This window comes from Chaetodon trifascialis, chromosome 15, assembly GCF_039877785.1.
Source record: "Chaetodon trifascialis isolate fChaTrf1 chromosome 15, fChaTrf1.hap1, whole genome shotgun sequence".
In the NCBI taxonomy this organism is placed as follows: Eukaryota; Metazoa; Chordata; class Actinopteri; order Chaetodontiformes; family Chaetodontidae; genus Chaetodon; species Chaetodon trifascialis.
Window position 1 is genome coordinate 436465 of NC_092070.1, and position 23449 is coordinate 459913.

At 42.1% G+C, this 23449-nt stretch overlaps 1 protein-coding gene across 2 annotated transcripts in view; it reads right to left on the reverse strand.

Annotated features, from left to right (window-relative positions):
• The window catches only part of smg1 (SMG1 nonsense mediated mRNA decay associated PI3K related kinase), a 144463-nt gene that overhangs the window by 56916 nt on the left and 64098 nt on the right, over positions 1-23449 (reverse strand). For both annotated transcript variants that reach the window (XM_070980185.1, XM_070980186.1), the window contains exons 24-37: positions 23302-23435; positions 22256-22567; positions 19460-19601; positions 14703-14853; positions 13291-13411; positions 10855-11103; positions 9859-10010; positions 9458-9593; positions 9075-9219; positions 8782-8920; positions 3776-3994; positions 3056-3236; positions 1997-2158; positions 1492-1703 (exon numbers count right to left, since the gene is read on the reverse strand). In XM_070980185.1, the coding sequence (XP_070836286.1) occupies positions 1492-1703; positions 1997-2158; positions 3056-3236; positions 3776-3994; positions 8782-8920; positions 9075-9219; positions 9458-9593; positions 9859-10010; positions 10855-11103; positions 13291-13411; positions 14703-14853; positions 19460-19601; positions 22256-22567; positions 23302-23435 (2455 nt within the window). The remainder of the gene's footprint in view (positions 1-1491; positions 1704-1996; positions 2159-3055; positions 3237-3775; positions 3995-8781; positions 8921-9074; positions 9220-9457; positions 9594-9858; positions 10011-10854; positions 11104-13290; positions 13412-14702; positions 14854-19459; positions 19602-22255; positions 22568-23301; positions 23436-23449) is intronic.

Here is a 23449-nt window from a genome sequence, read left to right on the forward strand (position 1 = left end):
CCCCCACCAGTTTGCCTACCGACAAAACAGGTCAACGGAGGATGCCATCTCCACGGCACTACACTCTCTCTACACTAGGGATGAAGAGATTCACCGATTCATATTGGTGATCTAATACAAACGTTTGCGATGCAACTGCACCGGTACATCAGATATAATTTATGGGTGAATTTACGGTGCATCTCTTCTAGCCTGTCTGCATTGGTAAATTCCATGGTTAAATCGAATTATTTCATATTCTAGTACTATTCCCTGCCCTGTAGTGTTGTCCGAGGCAACATGAATGCACCATTGCTCCTCCTTCACTGACGCAAGCGTTGTTCACAACATAGAGGGAAACGAGAACAACGTTAGCAGCGAGGAGATATTCAGTGCACCGAAAAAGACACACAAATCAAATGTGTGGTAATATTTCTGGTTTTCCAAGCGAGAAGGTAAACTGGACAAAACGCATGCAGTTTGCAAGCAATGCCGAGCAGCTATCAATTACATCAGTAGCACAACAAACCTGGCGATGAAGTTAATAAGTTTTGTAAAATTGTAGTGACAGAGAACATAATTCGGAGTAAGGATTGCTTATTATAAATAAAATGTAATGCTCTGTCTATACATACTGAATTATGTCTTTTTTTAAATCCGGATTTATTGGTTTGCTCAGTAAAAACAAACCAAATATTACATGCATCTCTCAAATTGATGCAGAGAGTAAAGCAGAGTTGTGCTAAAAGAAATCTGATATGGGCACACTCTCGTACCACAACCAACTGTATCAAACTGGATCACATCATATCGAACTGAATCTCTTTGTAAGCAAGTCATATCGTTATCAGATCATTTTTGAATCGCATCGCATCGTGAACAGGAGCAAATTGCATCGACAGAGGCTTCAGTGTATCGTTAATGTATCCTATCGGTGGCTGTGTATCGAGATGCATATCGAATCGGCCTCAGTGGTGGAGATATACATCCCTACTCTACACTCATCGACTTCAGCTCAGCATTCAACACAGTCATCCCCTCCAAACTGGTCAACAAGCTCAGTGACCTTGGCATTAGCACCTCCCACTGCAACTGGACCCTGGACATTCTGATCAGCAGACCCCAGTCTGTTTGGTTAGACAACCACACCGCCACCTTGACCCTGAACACTCAGGGCTGTGTGCTGAGCCTTCTCCTCTACTCCCTCTTCACCCAAGACTGCGTGCCTGTGCATGGCTCCAACTCACAGACGACACCACAGTGATAGGCTTGATCGACAACGACGAGTTTTACCCTAACCAACCCCCACCATCCTCCCACTGACACCCCCTCTACCCCCTCATTTGGGTGTTCTTTTTAGCTACAGCTGATATAATAAGTAACATGAGCACAGGGTAATGCTGTCATTTTGCTGTGTCTGATATTACACATCATTTTTTTTTTACAGCTAAAGCCTCTAACACTGTGCTTCTTTAAGACCAAGAACACTTCCAGCATGAGGCTGGTACAAACCTGTAGAACCATGGTAGGGTTTGCAATGGACAGTTTCTCCACAATCTTGCTGTAACAGTCCTGCATCATGGCCTGGTCTTGACTGGAGCGGAAGGTTGCCAGCTCTTCTGGAGCTCCTTCTTGCCCACTGCTGTCTTGTTGCTCCTCCTCCACCAGGCTCTCTCCCTGCATGCTGCCCAAGAAGGTGGGCAGAGCTGACGGCAATTTACTCCCTGTCAACACATCATCATCAGCAATTAATAGATTTACAGTATTTACATTTTTACTGATATGAATTGTTACAGCCACTAAATTGAGATTCCCACTTACACACATCATTCAGTTTAGGCCAGTGGTCAAAACTGTTCCACTGGTATCCAAACTTAACACAACAGTTTTTAAGTGTCCAATCGCAGTGAAAACAATACGAACAAATCACTTCAAATCAAATGAATGGGATATATTGAATACTTTCAGAACCCCTTAAGAAGCAACACACAGCCAGGTTAACAGCATTAAAGTATACCTGTATTCTGAGCCTCTCCTCCGAGAGAGAGTGATCCCACAATAGCAGGGTAGAGGATGAGATGTGGGGAGTCCTGGGCCACTCGACACAGCAAGCTGCATATGCTCTGGCGGATGTATGCCTCTGGATGGTTTAAACGAGAAAAAAGCTGGGGGATGATACCTGAGGAGGACAACACATGAGAATATAAAAGGCAGCAGCAAGGGTTGGATGGTCCTAGAAAAGAATGAGTTTGTATGACTACAACAGAAGGCAAAGGTGTTTAAAACGGTTGCACTCTACCTTTACAACTGAAGGTAGGGTGAAAAGCTGGTAATCATAGAAATGGGCAGCTTCCAATAATCATTTATACACAGGGATAGCAGCACACATTTATGGCATTGCACTCCACTATTAACAGACATAATTGTGCCAGAAATGCAAAAAGAGTGAGAGAATCTTAAACCCTGCTTACTTTCTCACTTCAACACACCTGGCCACACTATATGAAGTGGGTTTGAGTGTTGGGAAAACTTTGGTGACGCAGCCTCCACAGTTCAAACATCAGAAATGTGTAGGGGAACAGGGTTTCCAAAGCTGGCCATTTGACAAGCACTTCTGATGAAGTTTGCTAGCAGTTTAATGTTCCTCATGACAGGTGTAAAGTTATCAAATTAAAAAGCTGGTAAAATTTGTTTTTTGGAAAAGGTAATAGGGGTGCACTACATTGACAAGTTACTTATTGTAACACTAACATGAAGTAGTCTGCTATATGTTTCCATGTTGGAATATTCTGAGTATGCTGGCATTTGTCTGTCTGACCAGAAGCCAATCAAAATTAAACTTTTCCTGCCTCGAAAAGGGTTCTGCCTCCAACTTGTTTCTTTTTCTGGTCATCTAAATATATCATAATCACAATACTTGGTGCAAGAGTGAATGAGCAAGTTCAGGTTAAAAATTTAAATGTGAACTTATTCCTATACACACAGGACACATACAGAAAGACGCAAACTTTCAGGCACAACTGACATTTGAAGAATTCATACTGTATGTGAATGATTATTTTGCAGTATGACATACCCCTCCAGGGTGCTGTAGGGGTGGAGGCTAAGCCCAATTCAAGTCCTTCTCTCAGTTCACTAGCATGCTTCACCAGCAGACGGAGGAGACGCAGTGTTGCCATGACAATCACATCGTCATTGCTCTGTTTGCTGTTGTGACAGGACAGCAGGAGTTTAGGGTCATCTTCATCATAATGGACCTAAAACACACAACAGACACAGCCTCAAGGACTGAAACACATACTGGATATGAAAAATGGACTGCTATCTTGGCAGTGCCTGACTCAGCCAAACTCCACCTAATACAAAAATGGGTCAAGCATTGCTGGGGCTCAGGAGGGTTGAATGAAGCCTAGCGGAAAGCCATCAATCAAAGCTGCCGTACCCATAACTATATATAGACTTAGGCCTTAATTTAAACGAGAGCATTATATAAAAATGAATCTCCTGTATAGCTGTGATGAATGGGGGAAACAAGCTATACAGCCAAAAACATTTTTGTACCAAGCTGTAAATGTTTATTTCTGCTGCAAAGCTGGTCATTTTCATATATGGGTCTGTGGAGACTGAATTGCTTTTGGAGCCAGCCCCACATTATCATTCAAGGAAGTGCAAGTTTACCACTTCTGCATTGGCTTTATTTTTCAAGGCTGCCACTCGGACTAAACAGAAAGTTGCCCTCACTCCCAGTCATGGTCTTCAAAAGTAAGCACACTACTTCACAGTCACAAGGTCTCACCTGTCCAGCATTAAGCTTGAGGAAGGTAAAATAGGCCTGGCAGGAGACCCGGTAGAGGCCAAAGATGCGGTCCACCACCCGTCTCCAAACCCGGATCAGACCATCTGTAACAGCCTGGTCCGCATCTCCCAGCCAAGGGCATGAAGCAGTGAGTTGCCGCCAGATAACGTCTACCATGTCGTCCTCATCAGCTTCCTGCTGTAGAGCCATGTCCTCATCCTGACATGTAACAGAATAGTAGGATCAAAACAATCTGTAGTGCTTGACCATGAGCCATTAATAAAACCCTGAGAAAGATAATACAACAGAGGTGCATATTTGTGCTTTAGACTTTTAGGAAGTCAAGGACCATATCCACTGAGGTGCGTATATGATACTCCAACATTTGAGACACTGCTTCAGAACGGTAACCTTTTTAATTCTTATACTAAAAAGGCCCATGTTTGCTCACTGGTTGTCTACTCAGTCAGTGATTACTATGCTGATCTGCAGGGGGACTAAAGGGTTGAGATGTTCAAGCACAGGCTTTTTTGTATTTACCAGCACATAAATGCACATAAGAGGCTGTGCTCTATTCATGTGTTGTCTGTTCTCTATAAAGAACCACAAGTAGTACATCACTTAAACAGGCAGGTGATCATCAAAGGGCACTCATGTTGCATATAGGGCACCATCCAAACCAAAACAAGAAAAGTGAGCAGACAAACATTGCACATCCTCAAGAGGGAAACCCAATTCAAGAGACATTCTACTTGTATGTTATGGACGACAGACTATAGCTACCAAGTCCTCGGAGTGCACCTTGACAACAGACTGACCTGGAAAACTAACATCAACGCTTTTTACAAGATGGGGATGAGCAGACTCTATTTCCTGAGGAGGAAGATGTTGGACGTTGCAGCAAGATGAGATCTTTTACCAGTCTGTTGTTGCCAGTGCACTCTTTTTTGCTGCAGTGGGCTGGGGGAGCAGCAATGGAGGTCCGTTATTGGCTCCAAACTTGACACTTTTGGGGAGGTGGTGGAGAGGGGGACACTGGACTGACTGTTATCCATAATGGATAACCCTGAACATCCTCTTCACCACCTCGTGGACAGACAGCGGAGCTCCTTCTCCAATAGACTGCTAACCCTAACCCTGAAACTGCACATTTTTTTTTCTGTAAATACTATTTTATATACTTAGTTACATTGTATTTTTATTATATTATTATAATATTATATAACATGTATTAGGCTGTAAGTTTGCATCCTTATTATTTGCCCAGAGAGTTTGGACATGCCATTGCTGCCATTGTTTACATCCCTCCATGGGCCGACGCGGAGGTAGCGTGTGATGTCATCCACTCCACTGTTGTTCTCAGCATCCTGAGGCCATTGTGTTGATCTCTGGGGACTTTAATCACGTGACTCTGGACACAATGCTACCTGCTTTCTTCCAGTATGTGGACTGTAACACCAGGGGAAATAGGACTCCACACCAGGACTATACAGCGCCACCCCGCTGCCTGCACTGGGGAAAGCAGACCACAACCTGATTCTGCTTCAGCCTCACTACAAACCAAGAGTGAGAAGCCTACCCACAACCACACGCTCATTCAGGAAGCAGTCTCCTGAGGCAGCGCAGGCTCTGAGAGATTGCCTTGCAATTACAGACTTGATGTACTGCAGGGGTCACATGGGGAGGACATTGAGGGGGCTGTGAACTGCATGACTGACCACATCAACTTCTGTATGGACGTTGTTGTTGTTCCCTTAAGGACTGTACGCGGCTATGCTAACAACAAGCCCTGGATCAAGAGTGACATCAAGGGCCTTCTAAACCAGAAGAAGAGGGCTTTCAAGGACGGTGATCAGCAGGAGCTTAAGTGCGTGCAGAGGGAACTCAGAGTCCAGCTCAGGGAGGCGAAGGACCAGTACGGAAGGAAGCTGAAACAGAAATTGCAGAATAACAGCATGAAGGAGGTGTGGAACGGGATGAAGATCATCACCGGCTGCAGCTCGAAGCAGGTGCCACCATCGAAGGAGATGTGGGGAGACGGAACCAGCTGAACAACTTCTTCAACAGGTTTGACCACCTCAACTCATTCACTGCACCCCCTCCCCACCCTCTGATCTCCCTCTTGACACCAGTACAGAGGAGACCATCCCCCAACACAAGATCACAGCAGCCCAGGTGTGCAGAGAGCTGAGGAGGCTTCATCCCAGCAAGGCAGCAGGTCCAGATGGAGTAACCCCTCGACTGCTGATGGCCTGCACACTGGGAGACCCCTACAGCACATCTTCAACCTGAGCCGGGAGCAGGGGAGGGTCCCTCAGCAGTGGAAAACATCCTGCATCATCCCAGTCCCAAAGAGACCACAACCTGAGGAGCTGAATGACTTCAGGCCAGTCGCCCTGACATCACACATGATGAGGACCATGGAGCAATGTTGCACCACGCCCTCAATCCTCTGCAGTTTGCTTACCAGGAGAAGGTGGGAGTGGAGGACGCCATTGTCTACTTGCTACACCGATCCCTCTCTCACCTGGACAGGGGCAGCAGTGTGGTGAGGATTACATTTTTGGACTTCTCCAGTACCATTAACATGATTCAGCCTCTGCTCCTCGGAGATAAACTGACAGAGATGAGTAAGCTCACACCTGGTGGTCTGGATTACAGACTATCTGACAGGCAGACCTCAGTATATGAGACTGGGGGACTGCAGGTCTGACGCCATGATCTGCAGCACAGGAGGGCCGTGCTCTCTCCAGTCCTGTTCACCCTGTACACATCGGACTTCCAATACAACTCAGAGTCCTGCCACGTGCAAAAGTTTGCAGATGACACTGCTATCGTGGGCTGTATCAGGAGTGGACATGAGGAGGAGTACTGGACACTGATCCAGGACTTTGTCACATTGTGCGACTCCAACCACCTGCACCTCAACACCACCAAAACCAGGGAGATGGTGGCGGACTTCAGGAGGTCCAGGCCTCATCCGGAGCCTGTGACCATCAAAGGGGACTGTGTGGAGTTTGTACGGACCTACACCATACATGATAAAATGGACTGGACTGCCAACAGAGATGCTCTGTGCAGGAGAGGACAGAGCAGGCTGTACTTCCTCAGAGGGCTGGGGTCCTTCAACATCTGCAAAAAGATGCTGCAGATGTTCTACCAGACTGTGGAGGTAAGTGCCCTCTTCTATGCAGCAGTGTGCTGGGGACGCAGCATCAAAAAGAGGGACGCTACATGTCTGGACAAACTGGTGAGGAAGGTGGGCTCTGTTGTGGGCACAGAGCTGGACAGCCTCACATTTGTGGCAGACTAAGCAGGCTCATGTCAATCATCGACAATCTACTGCATCCGCTGCACAGTGCCAGTACTTGCATTTCTACATTTGTGGAATATGCTGGAATTTGTGAATTTCCCTTGGGGATGAATACAGTATGTATGTATGTACATATATATGTATCTATCTTATACATTATAATACATATTATATAACTGTATATTTAGTTAAATCCTCTGCTCTTATTCCTGTCTATATCTTTTGTCACTATTTTTGTTACTTTTGTAACTTTTCCAAAGATTGCAGCAGATACAATCCTGCTGCCTGGCTTTTAACACGTACTAAGAGAAGTGAGCACATCACAGGAATCCTTGCTGCCTGTCAAAGTAAATTTCAAGATTTTACCACTTATCTTTAAAGCCTTGACTTGTCCTGCTTGTCCCTACATCTGTGATCTGCTCAGTTCCTTTGAACCTGATCCTTCCTTGAAGTCCTTTGGCAGGAGCCAAAATGTCTTGGCCCCTAAGCTGTGGACCTACTGCAGTTCTTTTGCAAGTTTTCTAAGATCTGGTAGTTAATCATTACTGAAGTCCAGAGTTGCACGTTGAATAAAAGATTTTGAGGAGGACATTGTCTGGATGTGAATTTCACTAAAACATCAGTGGCGTGCGGTGAGGTTTATGGCTGGTGAGGCACTGACGTCATCACAGTCAGATTTACAAATGTATGTGCCCTAAAGAGTAGCTTATTCACCATGTGATTGGCAACAGTCAACGCGTTTTGTTTAAAATTTCATATCAGAATTCTTTACATATGCAAACTGTAGCAAAAAAAAAAAGAACTTATTACTCTCTTTTTGAAGAAAAGCATCGATAACTTGTTTGTAGAAGTATTCCTTATCTTTCCTCAGTTAGCCAAGGGCTAAAAATAACTTGATGGCTACACTTGCTAACTGTTTACCGTAGCTTGCCATCACTAATTCTACTATTCTACAGCTGGGGAGTCGTAAGAAGAATCCCTGCGATCACCAGCACCCCCTGCCATGAGGCAGGAGAACTGCGTGCCTCACCTCGTGCCTCTTTGCAGCAGTTTTATGATCGCTCAGCACAAGAATACGTTACATACATACAGTCGTTGATTAAAAAAATAAACACTGTGCATTATCTACACCGGCTAAACTATAGAAATTGAGTTCATATGGTAAAAGTGTTCGGACATTTTAATAGCGACATGCAGAGAGACAGCAACATGGTCTCACCGCATAGCATGCCAGCACAGTTAGTCATTGCGCAATCCATTGCGAGGCTCATCGGGCTGCTGCCTCACCGCTTGTCTCTTCTTAGTATTTGAACGGTAAATGTGAATAATCAACGATTTTCAAAAAAATATCTAAAAATGTTGAAGTTAAATGGAAAAGAACTTTAAAGTAGGCTACAAATCACTGAATAAATAAAACCATTTATTTTTTAATTTTATATTTCCATGATGACAGGTGAGTCACGCCCTCACCTGCCTCCCCTGACTGCACATCATTGTGAAACATGCAGCAAAACTGACATCAACATATAGTAATAAGCAATCATTCATGGTAAAGGTGTGATTTGTGTAATGACAGCACATCACCACAGTTTCATCCTCTGCCTTTTTTAATTCCATTTTTAGTATTATTAATGTCACAGTATAAAAGTGAATGGGGGGTGAAACAGTGTCAGCTACAAAAGGTAGGGTCTACCTGTATACCAGTAGGGCGACACATGGCCTGTCCGAGAATGCTGAAAATGGTGTCCTTATCGTCTTCACTGGTGGTTGGTGGCAGCAGCTCCTCTATCTCCTTCTTCTCTCCAGGAAGAAGAGGCAGTCCTTCCCCTTGGCTGGAGAGAAAAAAATAAATCAGTAGAAATATTACTACTGAACACTGTTTGAAGGGTTAATGGGCCTGACAATACATTATGATTGAGTTAAATATACATTCCTCTGACAACACACAACTGGTACATATACATCTATTCCAATGGGTCTACTAACCTAGCATTATCCACCACCTTCCTGCCCCAGCGATAAGCCCAGCTGGCCAGGGCTGCCCAAGACTTTGCCATCTCTGGAGCCAGGCTGGTGGAGAGCTGGTAGATTTGGCCCAGCACAAAGTCTGGCTCCCCAACGCCCACACTCACTGCACAGGGAGACCACCAAGCTTACTGATAAATCTACAATACCCTTTTATTAAGGAGAAAAATAGCCATAAATGTTTTAACAATAGCACAAGACACTGTTAGCTTAGATGTTTAGAAAAGCATATTGACATACTTGGATGTGTCTAGAGGTATGAATACTTTAACATGTGTTGAGTGTGGATACTTAACCATTAATTTGTCTGATTAAAATAGGTGAGCTTGTACTGTAAATATTACCCGAAGTCTCAGCAGTAATGTGGGGAATGCCTTGCTCCTCGAGGGGAAGGTCCAGCAAAGCAGAGATATTCCGGCTTAGAGGTGTTAAGCTGCCGACAGCACCAGATAAGTTTCCTGCTCCTGACTTCTTTACCACCTAGACCAAAATATCAACAATATGTTTCTTAATTTTTTCCTTAATACCATCACAGTGCACACTTGGTGTAAATGAGTTTAAAGAAAATAAGACAATCACATTTTGTACTTTTTTTTTTAGTTTTACAAAAAAAGAAAAAGATACAAATTACTTGTAAGCATAATGTAGCAAAAACACATCAGTAACATCATGTAAATATTAGGCTTACATTTGAAAACATTGAAATTCAAATCAAATTGTAAGGTAGAGCTGTAGCCGAGCATGCCTGTTTAAGCTGAGGTGTCATGTCCTTCCAGTCAGCCAACAGCCATTTGCAGAGTGTCAGCAGTGAGCGGCAGGCAGCACCTTCATTCTTCCCCACATGGCAGTAGGACAGAGCAGCTCTGCTCAGCATCTCCATGGCTGTCATGGACTGGCCTTGGGACGGAGACACTACTTAAACGAAACTGAAGACTGTGTCCTGAGCTACATCAAAAAAAAAACAGCTGAGAAACGGAAAACACCTGGCAACAAATGTGTCAGCTGGAATCAGTCTTAAATTCTTTGTTAGCTAACATTTTGTATCCCATGTGCCTCTTCAAAAGTTCTTTTTTTTTTTTGTCCCTGTTCTGCATCATTATGTTCTGTGTGTGCTGAAGTGTAAAGGTTCATTCTCTGAGCTTCTTTGTGACATATTCATATTCATAATCGTCATCAATAATTCTACAATAGTCTTTCAAAACATTGTAGGGAGTGCTGTTGTTCTTGTGGCTGTATGTTAAAGGACTAACACATAGGATTTAGTGGCATCTAGCAGTGAGGTTGCAGCTTGCAACCAAATGATTACCCCTCGCTTCACCCCTCCCTTTCCAAGCATGTAGGAGAACCTACAGTGGCAGTGAAACTCGCAACAAAGGTGAAGGGTGCTTTCAAGAGCCAGCATATGGTTTGTCTGTTCTAGGCTATTGTAGAAACATGGCAGTAGAACATGGTGGACTTCATGGAAGAGGTCCCACTCTCTCTGCCGATATAAAGAGCTCATTCTAAGATAACAAAAACAGAGGAATTCGTATTTGTAATTATACACTACTGACAGCATACTTATGAATATTATATTCCATTTCTGTCATATTTTCCCAATAGATCCCCCTAACTCTTAGACATTCATCTCTTTACAGCTGCTCTGGCCAGATATGATAGAACTCAGCATTGCACTTACCAAAATCACCAATCTATTCCTGCTAAAGTAATGCACAGGTTTTGAACATCTCCTGTTCCTCACCTGCAGTTCTCAGGACCTTGGCTTTTTCTATCTGCAGCTCTGGTCCCCATTTCTCCCCCAGACTGCCCTCTAGGGTGAGATGCATGAAGGCCTGCTTCAGCTTGTCCTGCTGCTCCTCCTCCTCTTGTGTCCCATCACTGCACTGGCTCAGCAGGTGGGACGCCAGGGCAATGTTGCCTTTTTTTCGCGCAAATTTGACAGCAGTCAGACAAAGCTCCATTAGGTGGCCATCTATTGAGGAAGAGTAACCTGGACAAGAAGGGAGATGGCAAAATCTCACACCTTCATGTGGACCAATAAATGTTTTTTTTCTAGGGGCTCAGGTCAGTACACTTAAGATAGTGGCCTATTTCACTGTTAATTTATTGCTATATCAGAGCTGTGGCAAAACAAACAAACAAACAAACAAACAAACAAACAAACAAACAAAAACCCTGAAGCAAACCCAACACATCTCATGACTCAGTTGCTTGCAGATGTTCATGGCAAGGTCCAACAAGTCTATGAACAACGATCTATTATGACCAACTTATTTGCTTGTCTGCTTGAAACAACAGACACAGCATACAAACACATTTAAACACCTGTACAAAGGGAAAGTTTGTTTTTTAGTGGGTTCGTATGAGGTACTTATACATAGTCAGTGTATTACCTACAGTAATGGTGGTCAGCACAGCACCAGTTTGCCAGTTTGAAGAAGCAGATAGGAGAACTGGCACAGAAGCTAAGTAATGTACTGCTAGGGACAGGGTCAGCATCAAAATACATTTTAGCCACCCCAAAGAAAGCCAACCTATAAATAATCAACATCAGTTTAGATATATATTACATTATTAATATGAGGTCATACCTTGCCATCAGACAGTCCTTTCCTTATTTATATTATATACAATATATTTTCTCAACTGTTAAAACACTCCATGCACTGGTCCTGCATGTTACAACACTGAAAATATTATAATACAGAGTACACTTGAAGTGATATTGATTTTTTTAGGTAGGCCTTTTTTTAGGTGGATAAAATACATTTCGCTGCTGGCCCTATCCAAAGCAGTACATTGCTTAGCTTCTGTGCTGTAATACCAGTGTTGGGCAAGCTACTTGGAAAAAGCAGTGAGCTAAGCTAGCAGCTACTCTACATTAATTAAAGCTTCACTACATCGAAGCTCGCCCTGCAGAAATATAGCAAGCTAAGCTAACAGCAACATGGAAAAATTTCAGTACATTGAAGCTTTTTTTTCCTCTTCTTCTTTTTTGTGATTAATAAAAAGCTCAATTCTTTATTAAACAATAAACTGTACTGTCTGCTCTAATTGCTCCAAAACCAATTTGGCAACAAAAACATTTACTCCAAATGATACGATGCAGGTGTCATGTATGTGTTTATGTTCATCTGTGTGTGTGTGTGTGTGTGTGTGTGTGTGTGTGTGTGTGTGTGTGTGTGTGTGTGTGTGTGTGTGTGTGTGTGTGTGTGTTCGTGCGCACCTGTTTTTGCATGGGTATGCTCAATTCAGACTTTACAATTCAGACTGCACATTTCTAGGCTACACTTTAAGTTAACTCAGTATTTAACAACTCAATTCAAAACCACAGTAGCAAAAGAATTAAGATCCCTTGGGGTTAATTCCTCTCCATCCTCGTAGTAACTCCCTATTTCCATCAAGGAAACTATAGCTTGTTTGTCTGTGTTCCACTGTCATACAGAGGTGCTTCCAAGACTGATGGTAGCATAACTTTCTGATCCTTACCCATTTTATTTCAGACTAGGTAAACATAGCTTTTGTGGATTTTACCACACTGCTTGATCAATGAAAGAGCTAAGTTATTGCAAGTTTCATAATTCAGGAAACAGCAACACTACCACCAAGTTACGGAGAAATGTTTGTAACTAGTAATGCCACAACACGCAGCACCACTAATGCCTACCAATAGGTACTACTCTCTCCTTCAAACTAGGGGAATGCCGACCCATCATCTACTGTAGATAATACACTGATGATGTGTAAATACCTCGTACAACCCCACTTCAAAAAACCCTAAATATACTTTTATACCCTGTTCTGTGATGTTCTCCTCTTCTGAATTCCACTATGGAAATTGGTATGGAGCATCAAATATTAGAATAAGAAATATTCATCCGGCACTACAACAATCTAGTAAATTGCAACATACACAAAAGACACATTGGCAACAAGATAATGTAAATGTGGATGACATTAACTAGAGCAGTTCAATGTACTGTCAACATAAGCCAATGTTACAAACACGCGCAGCTGTTGGGTGATCTGCAAAGTTTTTCAGGGAGTAATCTTAGTCAAGATAATGTCAATAACTGCAGTGAGGAAGAAGCACATATGCAATCTGATCAACAGAACACTGTCCTAAGTCAAGGTCATCAATACTGTTAATGCACCTTTTCTAGTAACTTATGATTACCTTTGACTTTGTGGAGGAGTTGTCTCTGGAACATTGTGTATCTGAGGGCCTGAAGGAAAGGCTGGACATCCTGTTGCTTACAAGAGCTGAGAGCATCACTGTATATAGGAATCACACAGTCCTACAAAGAATACAAACAACAAACAGCTTGTTTTCTTTGGTCAGAACAACAGTAAAGTTTTACTGTGTTGCTTTTTAGTATTTGTTTACTTCAGGTAAACATTGACTCTACATAGCCCAACCAGGGCTTATGCAGGATCAGACTACACAAAGCTAGCTTGGTTTTGAGACAATTTTATCGTGGTTGATCGTGCCAAATGACCTGTCGTGCAGCGCCTTGGACGCCTCATGACAACCCATGACACCCATAACATTTTTGTCTTGACACTCCTTGTGTCCCATGACATGTTCCTGACGGTTTACAAATCAGGTGCTCTCTCCAGAGCACAGTCAGGTAACAATGGCGAGGAGGAGGAGGAATGCTGAGGTTGCAGCTGTCAGGTTGGACAATGAAAGCGAGGAAAAATTCATTGAGCTGTGGCAAGAGTACCACCGCCTTTTTGACGTTTTTTGAAGGGAATACCATGACAGTCGAAAAAGACAAATGTTGGCAAGAAATAGCGGAAGCACTTTACAGCCAGGCGAGTAGCTGGCTATGCTGTCATAACATTTTCCCCAGTCCTAACTGTAGGAATACACTTGTCATCACTCTAGTAGCATATGGTTAGCTAGCTATAAACTGCAGACCTAATGTTAAGGTAGCCTGTTTGTTGCAGCCAACAGAGCCAAGCCTGCTCTTTGTATAATAAATAGCTGTGGAAATAAAATTACTATATGTGAAACAACTGACCAAATGGACTGACGTTTATACCGCCTCCTGCATTTGCTTTGAATGTTATTGTGCTTCCACAGCCGTTTTTTCTTTTCTTTCTTTTCTATACATAAGGTTGCCAGCATCACACAAAACACTTCTGTCAGTTTGATTTAAAGTTGCTTCACCCACCTACGAGGTGACATTTGAACTTTGTGATTGTGAAATAAGATGTTCTGGGATTGGTAAGAGTCAAACGTGTAATCTTGCCAGTCACCCGACCAAGACACAAGAGTTTATGGCACTATGATCATTAGAGCTGACATTATGACCATTGTCAAAGACAAAAAAAATCATGTAGTCTGATCCCAGCATTAGGAAGCAATATACAACACTGATTTGTCAGCAGCTCCATCATTCAACAGTATTAGGATCTTGGTGTGTAGCAAATCATGATGGGTCTTTGTATTTGCTCTTTTACATAATTTACATTTACATTACTTGGTGTCCAAATCTTTAGACATTCACAAAACAATAAACATACTAGTAAAAATACATTCCATTTATGTTACAGTTGAATAGAAAGTGTGAGTGTAAATACTTCGTGTCCAGTGAGTGTGTTCTCCAGTGTGGCAATGCAATGGAGCTGCAGGGTGGGCAGGGTGGGCAGGGCATCAGAGAGAGTAAGGGTGGACAGGCGAAGAGGACCCAAGCAGATCCGTCCAGTCTGCTTCAGGCAGCGCACCAATGTACTGCAATGTCACATCACATGATTTACATCAACAATGCATAAATTTGTGTGAATGGAAATGTACCATACACTGTATAAAATATGAATGTAGTCTCTGTGATGCCACTCATACGTTTTTGAAGAGTCATTGTGAAGCTCAATGAAAGTGGATCTGACCTTTACCGTTGTGGCAGTGTCGGGCTGGGCGATAAAAACGATAGCGATATGTCTCGCGATAGACACGTCATCAATATCAATAAAAAATGCGTTCGATAAAACATTCGATATTTTTTTTAGGGCTGTCAGTTTAACGCGTTAATTAGATTAATTAATTACGCTGCAAATTAACGCGCTATAAAAATTAACGCAATTAATCATGAGTGGCAAGTCAATGCGCAAGCATTTTAAATTTGGCCCTTTGAGTGACCCGTAGGCTGCATCCTACGTGCGCCACTAGTCAAAAGCAGGGTGACAACAGACATGGATGCGACACCGGAGAGCGAGGCAAGCCTACTTGGACCTTTGAACGGCAAGTTTATTTATAAAAAGAACAAAGACGGGACTTGTGTAAAAAAGAATTTTCCTATCACCGTAGCAGCTCCAGCCTGAATTATCATTTAAACGCTAAACATGGAGTTGCTGCTAGTGCTGCTAGTGCTACCGTGAGCTCACTCTGCCAACCCACACTTGCTGAGTTAGGAAAACGAATGAGCAAAGCCACGACAGAAAAACTGACAAACTCAATCGCAAAGTGGGTTGCTGCTGATTGCAGGCCAATTTCAATCGTGGAAGACGAGGGCCTAAAAGAGGCGTTTCAGATAGCGTCATCTGACTCTAATTTCCAGCTACTGTCGAGAACTACAGTGATGAAAAGAATTCACCAGCTGTATGTTCGGTGTAAATGATTGATTTTTGAACAAAATTGAATCTAAACTTCCACAAGCTGAGGTTGGGTGTATGGATGCTATGAGATGAACTGATAATAGGTGTGGTGATTTTGAGACAAACATAGATTATGACTGGAGATACCCTTTTAAAAGAAATGCCTGTTGGCATCTTGCTATTGATGTTGCCTTATTTAGAGGCATGTTATACTATTATTCATTTTGAATTGCTGTATTGAGTCAGCTTTAGTATTCATTTTGATTGAGAGTCTGCTTATGTGCCTATTTGAGACTTAGCCTTATTTTATTTCTGATTTTTATTTATTTTATTTAACTGTATTTTTATTGCATTTTTGAATAATGCACCTGGCCTAATTGGTTTGCTGATGTGCTTGACCTTTTTTCTTTTGAATTTCATTTATGAAGCACACTTCACCAATAAAAATGTGGATATCAAATCTTGGTGTATTCAATTGATTAGTCATGCACTACAATTTTGTAATGTCCTAGAATTCAAATTCTTTATTTGGGGACCTTTAGCAGATATGAGATTAAAATGCGACTAATTAGATTAATTAATTACAAATCCTGTAATTAATTAGATGAATTTTTTTAATCGCCTGACAGCACTAATTTTTTTTTTCTTTGTCGGAAGAAACCTGAAGTTGTGAAGCGAGGTTGGTTGCATGAACAAAGGCTCTCGCACTCAGGTAACCGAGCAACATAGGGAGTAATCGCTAATCAGTGAGAGAGACATGATAACACGCCAATCATGTAACATTATCAAGTTCGGTTGCGCCATCTCGCTGTCTTGTGTTTGATGCTTTGCGAGGAGTGAGATGAGAAATAGAAAGCGCTGCAGCGAGCGAAGAAATTGTCGATAAAACAGGGAAATTCAGCTCGCCAGTATGGCAGTTTTTTGGATTTTATAAGTTGGACCGTAGTTAGACCAATGTGGTCTGTAACTTATGCAAGACTGTCGTCCCCACCAAGACCGGTAATACCACAAACTTATTTAACCACCTTAGCCGCACTCACTCTGTGGAGCGCAGCTGTATGCGCCAACGTCCAACAACATCTACAACCGCAGCACCACCGCACAAGCAGCTGACCACCATGCAGGTAGTCTGCTTCAGTGCCTGATGACAAATCATCTAAAAGGGACAAAGACATAACGGAGGCAGCAACATATCGTATAGCTAAAGACTTGCTTCCATTGAGCACTGTGGATAAGCCAGGTTACAAACATCTCTTACACGTTTTTTTTTTTTTTTCTTTTTAAAAACACACTTGCAATAAAAATTAGTGCTGTCAGGCGATTAAAAAAATTCATCTAATTAATTACAGGATTTGTAATTAATTAATCTAATTAATCGCATTTTAATCTCATATCTGCTAAAGGTCCCCAAATAAAGAATTTGAATTCTAGGACATTACAAAATTGTAGTGCATGACTAATCAATTGAATACACCAAGAAGAGAAGATTTGATATCCACATTTTTATTGGTGAAGTGTGCTTCATAAATGAAATTCAGATGACGCTATCTGAAACGTCTCTTTTAGGCCCTCGTCTTCCACAATTGAAATCGGCCTGCAATCAGCAGCAACCCACTTTGCGATTGAGTTTGTCAGTTTTTCCGTCGTGGCTTTGCTCATTCGTTTTCCTAACTCAGCAAGTGTGGGTTGGCGGAGTGAGCTCACGGTAGCACTAGCGGCACTAGCAGCAACTCCATGTTTAGCGTTTCAATGATAATTCAGGCTGGAGCTGCTACGGTGATAGGAAAATTCTTTTTTACACAAGGTACAAATCACTGCGTTCTTGTTAATAGTCCCGTCTTTGTTCTTTTTATAAATAAACTTGCCGTTCAAAGGTCCAAGTAGGCTTGCCTCGCTCTCCGGTGTCGCATCCATGTCTGTTTTCACCCTGCTTTTGACTAGTGGCGCACGTAGGATGCGACCTGCCACTGCAGCCTACGGGTCACTCAAAGGGCCAAATTTAAAATGCTTGCGCATTGACTTGCCACTCATGATTAATTGCGTTAATTTTTATAGCGCGTTAATTTGCAGCGTAATTAATTAATCTAATTAACGCGTTAAACTGACAGCCCTAATAAAAATATAATTGAATAGTACATGTATGTTTAGAGTAAGAAGAGTGACTTAAGTTGTTCATATGTCTAGGCTGGTTTTATAATTCAGTCCAGTCCACCTCATTTTCTGCTATGTTTCCAAAACACTGCACATATCTGAAAACATTTTATTCAGCAAAAGGTGAATCAGCTTGTGAACTTCCTGCACCAAACCTGCAGGAAAAAAGTGCTCAGGTTTCTCTCTGCTTACATTTTTACACTTTTTTTTTTTACATTTATTATTTGAGTGTTTTCCATGGTTGTGTTGACATTTCCTTTCCTTTCTGCCTTGATAGCTGAGGGGATTATAATCAGAGGCAAGTTCAATTTAAAATAAACATGTTTAAATTAAATGTATTTTTCTCCCGGTCCTTATTTTAAATAGGTAATAAAAAATATCAATAATTATTGATATCGACCAATATAAAACACTGATATCGCAATAGAGTTTTCAGCCATATCGCCCAGCCCTATGGCAGTGCCTCACTCTGCCTAATTCACAGCTAATCCAAAAATGGACAAAGAGGAGGTGTGTGGGTGGAGCTGAGGTGGGCTGAATAAAACCTGGTTGTCAAAACCTAGTGGCTAACTGTAACTTAAAACTGACATGCCCATAATTATGCATAACTTCAAGGCTTAATATAATTTAAAAGAGTGAGTTCTATAAAAATTCACCCTCTGTGCAGTTGCCATGAATGGGGAAATTACCATTCCTTACAAACCATTTTTTGTACCATGCTGGAAACATGTTTTGGTTCCATTACTGTAACTTTGGGCATTTCAATAACCACCTGAAGCTCAGTATCAGCAGAACCAATGAGCTTGTAGTGAACTACAATGCTTCAAATATGAATGTTGCTGCAAAGAAGCTATAAAGTCTAAAAAGAGGATGCTTCACACACATCTTCAAGCCGGCAGCACAGAAGATTTATGCAATCACCACAGTTTCAAGGTGGGCACCCAAGATTGGTGTTAAAAATTCAGCGTATGACTAAATGTGAAATATGGTCATAATGTGCCCTTCTGTTCCTTAGTTATGGCGGTCAATAATGGCCAGATAAGTGTTTCTGCAGAGTATTATGATGTCACACTCAATCTGAATTCTGACCTTTTGGATAGAAAATGTCATTCCTTAATTTTATCCTTTAAGAAATTGAAATTCAGCCATACTTAGTGTATGAATTCTTGGGTTATGGCCAAAAACATGTTTTCTGAGGTCACAGTTATCTGCCAGTAAGCTCTGTCAGTGAAAAGGCCAAAAAGTTTCAGAAATCTCCCCCACACATTTCCGACATCAGATTGGTCAAACCATTTCTGCAACTTTACGAAACTGACATTCTGACATTCACAACAACTTCATGCCATGGTTGGTCAGCTGACGAAAAAGGAGCTAGGATGTGAACTTCTCACTCTAGTTCTCTTTTTCCATTTGTTACAGAACTTTTTGTGGCACTTCTCATACTTACAACCGAATACTGCACGACTACCTTCCAGGAGAAGGTAAAGGTAACCTGGACCCCTGAACCTTCAGAACCTGATACTGGTCTCTATTTCCTGTACACCTCTAGAAGTTAACACACAAGACCAAAAGCACACATTAGTGTGAACACTCACTCCGGATTGGCTGTGGTCCTCTGCTCCTGTTGTTGGGTGGCTTTGGTCATGGCACTCACAGCGCTGCGAAGGAGCTGCACCTCGATGGCTCTCTGCAGCTCAACTGGATCTGGACTCATGGAGGGCAGTAGCCGCTTCAGATCTGAAACACACAACACACACATTAAGTTTGCACAACTATCCTTGATAGGACATGGCATTGACTTCCATTGATAGTAGACAGCCTAAATCAAACCCTATTCTCAACCTCACCTAACTTCGATTCACACTTAACTCCTGACCTTAACCAGGACTACAGAAATGATGTTTTGCTTCATTAAATCCGGGCTTTGGTCCCGACAAGATCTAAACCGGTTTAAACCGGATACAGTCCCCAATGGGTAACAAAAGCACGCACTCACATACAAAATAGAGGCTAAATAGGAAACTAATCTATAATCCAACTCTTTGAAACTTACAATGTTTACATTGGTGGCTATTGCTGAAAAGAGCAGTAAATGCAGCTGGTGATGGTTTCTATTACATGAACTAAAATATGGGGATTATGATTCTGCTTTGGTGGTATCTTTCAACACAATGTTATATGATTGTTATTCGAGTTGGGCGGTATCCAAATTTTGTTACCGTCAAACTTTCCCCACATTTTCCCGGGGTATACAGTATTACCGTGACTAATTAAAAATCACTTTGCAGGGCAGTGTGACATGCGTGCAGTTCAGACGGTCAATGCTCACGCGAAGAAGCACCAGTCCTAACTTGTAGCATACCAGAATGACGGGGGGAAACTTAGTTAAAAGCCTCTACCAAGCACTGTCACCCAAACGAAACATAATTCATACCCCACGAAATATGTGCAAATATGTGTAATTATATGTGCATGTAACGAAAGCACGAAAATAGCGCACGTCAAAGGCACTGCATCTGCTGATTTCACCACTTCACGCAGACCACAAAAGCCCAGTATCAGAGTATGAAAGCAGAGAGTCTGATGATCACGAAGATGTCTGCCTCCACACTGTGCAACGAAAACTCGGCAAGCTAGCAGCCAAAGAGTAGCAGGAAAAAAACTTCGCTATATCATAAGTACGTCTTACCTTTGCTGTTTTGTGGTCAAAAGTTATATTCCAGCCTGAAAAAACACACACTGAAGCCACCACACATCAATCACGTGGAGCGCTGGAGAAAAAGACGAAAACAAAACAAACAAAAAAAAGCCCAAAGCGGCTCGCTCTCTGGCTCCAATCGTTTACTTCAAACCGACACACAACCAACACATCACTACTGTGTTACGCTAGAAAGTGTTCAGCACCTACCTAATAGGGGGTTTGGGGCTTAATCCCCGATTATTATTATTATAATTATTTTTATTATTATTAAACTGGGCTGTTAAACATACAGTTTAAATGGAGTTTGAAGGAAGGAAGAGAAATGTCTTGTCTGACACGAATGAAGTGGATGGCTGGAGTGGAAGAAAAACACGTGAACGCAGTTTATGCACCTTTACTATTAATGAATATCTATATTTTAAACTCCAAAAAGAGTTCATGGCATGCTCCTCCATGCCTTGAAAAATGAATTCAATCCACGGTGCTCTTCTGTCGGCTGGGAGCCGATGGAGCGATTTGTGCTCCTCTTTACAGCCAATATCAGAACAACGCCTGGACATGATTCATAACACAGTGCTTTCGATAACCTAACAGCGGATCTGTGAGAAGGTGGCGCTGGGTGGAGAGACACCAAGCGCCGAATTCAAACGGCTCGTGTGGACGCTGGTGTGGAAGCTGTAGGCAGGGTACTGACAGAGATCCGTATCTCACTCAAAAAAGCGTGGACGGTCTTGTTTCACACTTTGTATAAGTGTGGCAGCACCAGAGACCTAAACAAGTGAGTTTTTAATAATATGGGACATAAATTTAATTTTTTTTATTTGAATTTCTGACTGGGAGGGCAAGCTGTCGATCTGGGCGGGCGTATGCCCATGCCCACCTGTAGCTCCGCCCTGTCTCCTCCTATGACTCTGCGTTAGTTTGAGATTCACGAAGGTCCTGGTTGTTTCCATAAAAAGGAGGGGGTTTCGCGAATGGAGGGAGCGCTCTTCATGCAATAACCTATCTCTGGGGTTACTTCCTTCTGGATCGTCATTGGTGTTTCTATGGTGAATTTAGGCGGGTAGCTAAGCTATTGACCGGCATAACTACGCAGTTAGTTTCAGCGCTCCATCTCATGAAAGAGCTGAGCGCTCACAGAGGACTCTGCTGAGCAGCCCGAAGTGTTATTTTACTGTTTTATTTGCATTTCTTCCTTTTACAAGAGCCAAGAACAATAGCAAGCAGAAGAAAGGCTAAAAAACTGTTCAACAGAGGAGTTTCTCCGTGTGCTTGGAGGAGATAACGGTACTCTGCTCAGACGCGCCCATATGAGCGCCTGGACATACCTGTGTTAAAACACCTGCAAAACTGCTCAGGTTCTTTTTGTAGCATGTACTTTTGCACAGTCACCTTTTTCTCGAGTAAAAATTCAACCAGATACATTGAATGGAGTGGACTTCATTTTTGTTATGACGATGCTAAAATTATGTTAGACCCCTATAGACCTATATGCGCAGCATTTTTTTAATGACAGTAATGAAACTGATACCGTTGGTATTTTTATATACCGTGGGATACCTTATTACCGGATTACCACCCAATCCTAATTGTTATCTTATTTAAAATACAATGTACTTACCGGATTTATTCTTCATTTTAAATAATCTCTTTTTTTTAATTTCAAGATACTGTCCTGTAATGCACTTACCCAGCTTATCCTTACTGCTGGAGAATGAACTGTAGTCCTCTCCAGGCAGTAGCTCCAGCTGAGCCCCACACTCAGCCAGATCCCCCTCCTCAAAATGGCTCAGAGCCTGGATGTAGTTGAAATCAGTCCTCAAGTTGATGCTGACTGGATTGGTGGAGTTCTGTTTGAGGGCATGGACGGTGGCCTGCCACTCCTTGACAGATGCCCAATCACAGAGTGCCACATAACACTGACACGCTTTGTTGGCAAGGAAGTTGATCACCTCAGGAGAGCACTCACTGGACTTTAACAGCACTGTCTTCTTGCTGTCACCTTTTCAGAGGACCCGACCCCCCAACCCCCCGCCCCCGACACACACACACACAAAAAAGTTTCTTTTTATAGATGTTACAGTTATAACAGTAGTATTTAACAGTTTAGTTTAGTCAACTCAAAGATATCAGGAGCAAAAAAGTTAATTATGTTTACTGAAATTAAGCATTGTTTCAAAGCCATTTAAACTGCATTAAAGTTCTAACTTCACATTAACTACTGCATGAGGGAAAAGCACTGTTGTTGTGACTAAAGATGTATTGTTAAATGTCTATTATTGCAATCAAATGCTAAGTTGTATAATTATTTAGATAGATTAACATGCCTTCACTTTGTTGTGATATGTAATTTCATGGGCTGCAAAAAATAAAAAACCTTGACCTTTCTGATACAATCCCTGCCCTTTGCAGCAAGTGTACTAGGTTATTAATATTAGCTGTCTAATTAGGCTATTTAGATAGATAAACATGACTTCACTTTTTCATTATGTGTTGTGAAATGCAATTTCATGGGCTACTAAAAGCAGCAACTGTCTTAGGTTATTAATATTAGTTACTAATATTAGTACTAAACTGAATGAACACAGGCCTAATCTCTGCCATTTCATATTTGAATTATTTTGTATTCTGGCGTCATACATTTCAATTTAGACACAATGACTGAAGTGCAAATATAGAAGGAAGTTGTATTTTATGGTAGTTGGACCACATTAAACATGCATATTTGCTGGTTACCGTTTGTGGTGTGTTTCGGGCTGCTTGTGTTGCTGGAGATTTTGAGCAGACAACATTCAGAGCTTTTGATGCTGCAGTCCATCCCTGTAACTGCAGACATCTGATCTTGATACTCCAGAGCTGCCTTCTCAAACCTACAGACCCACCA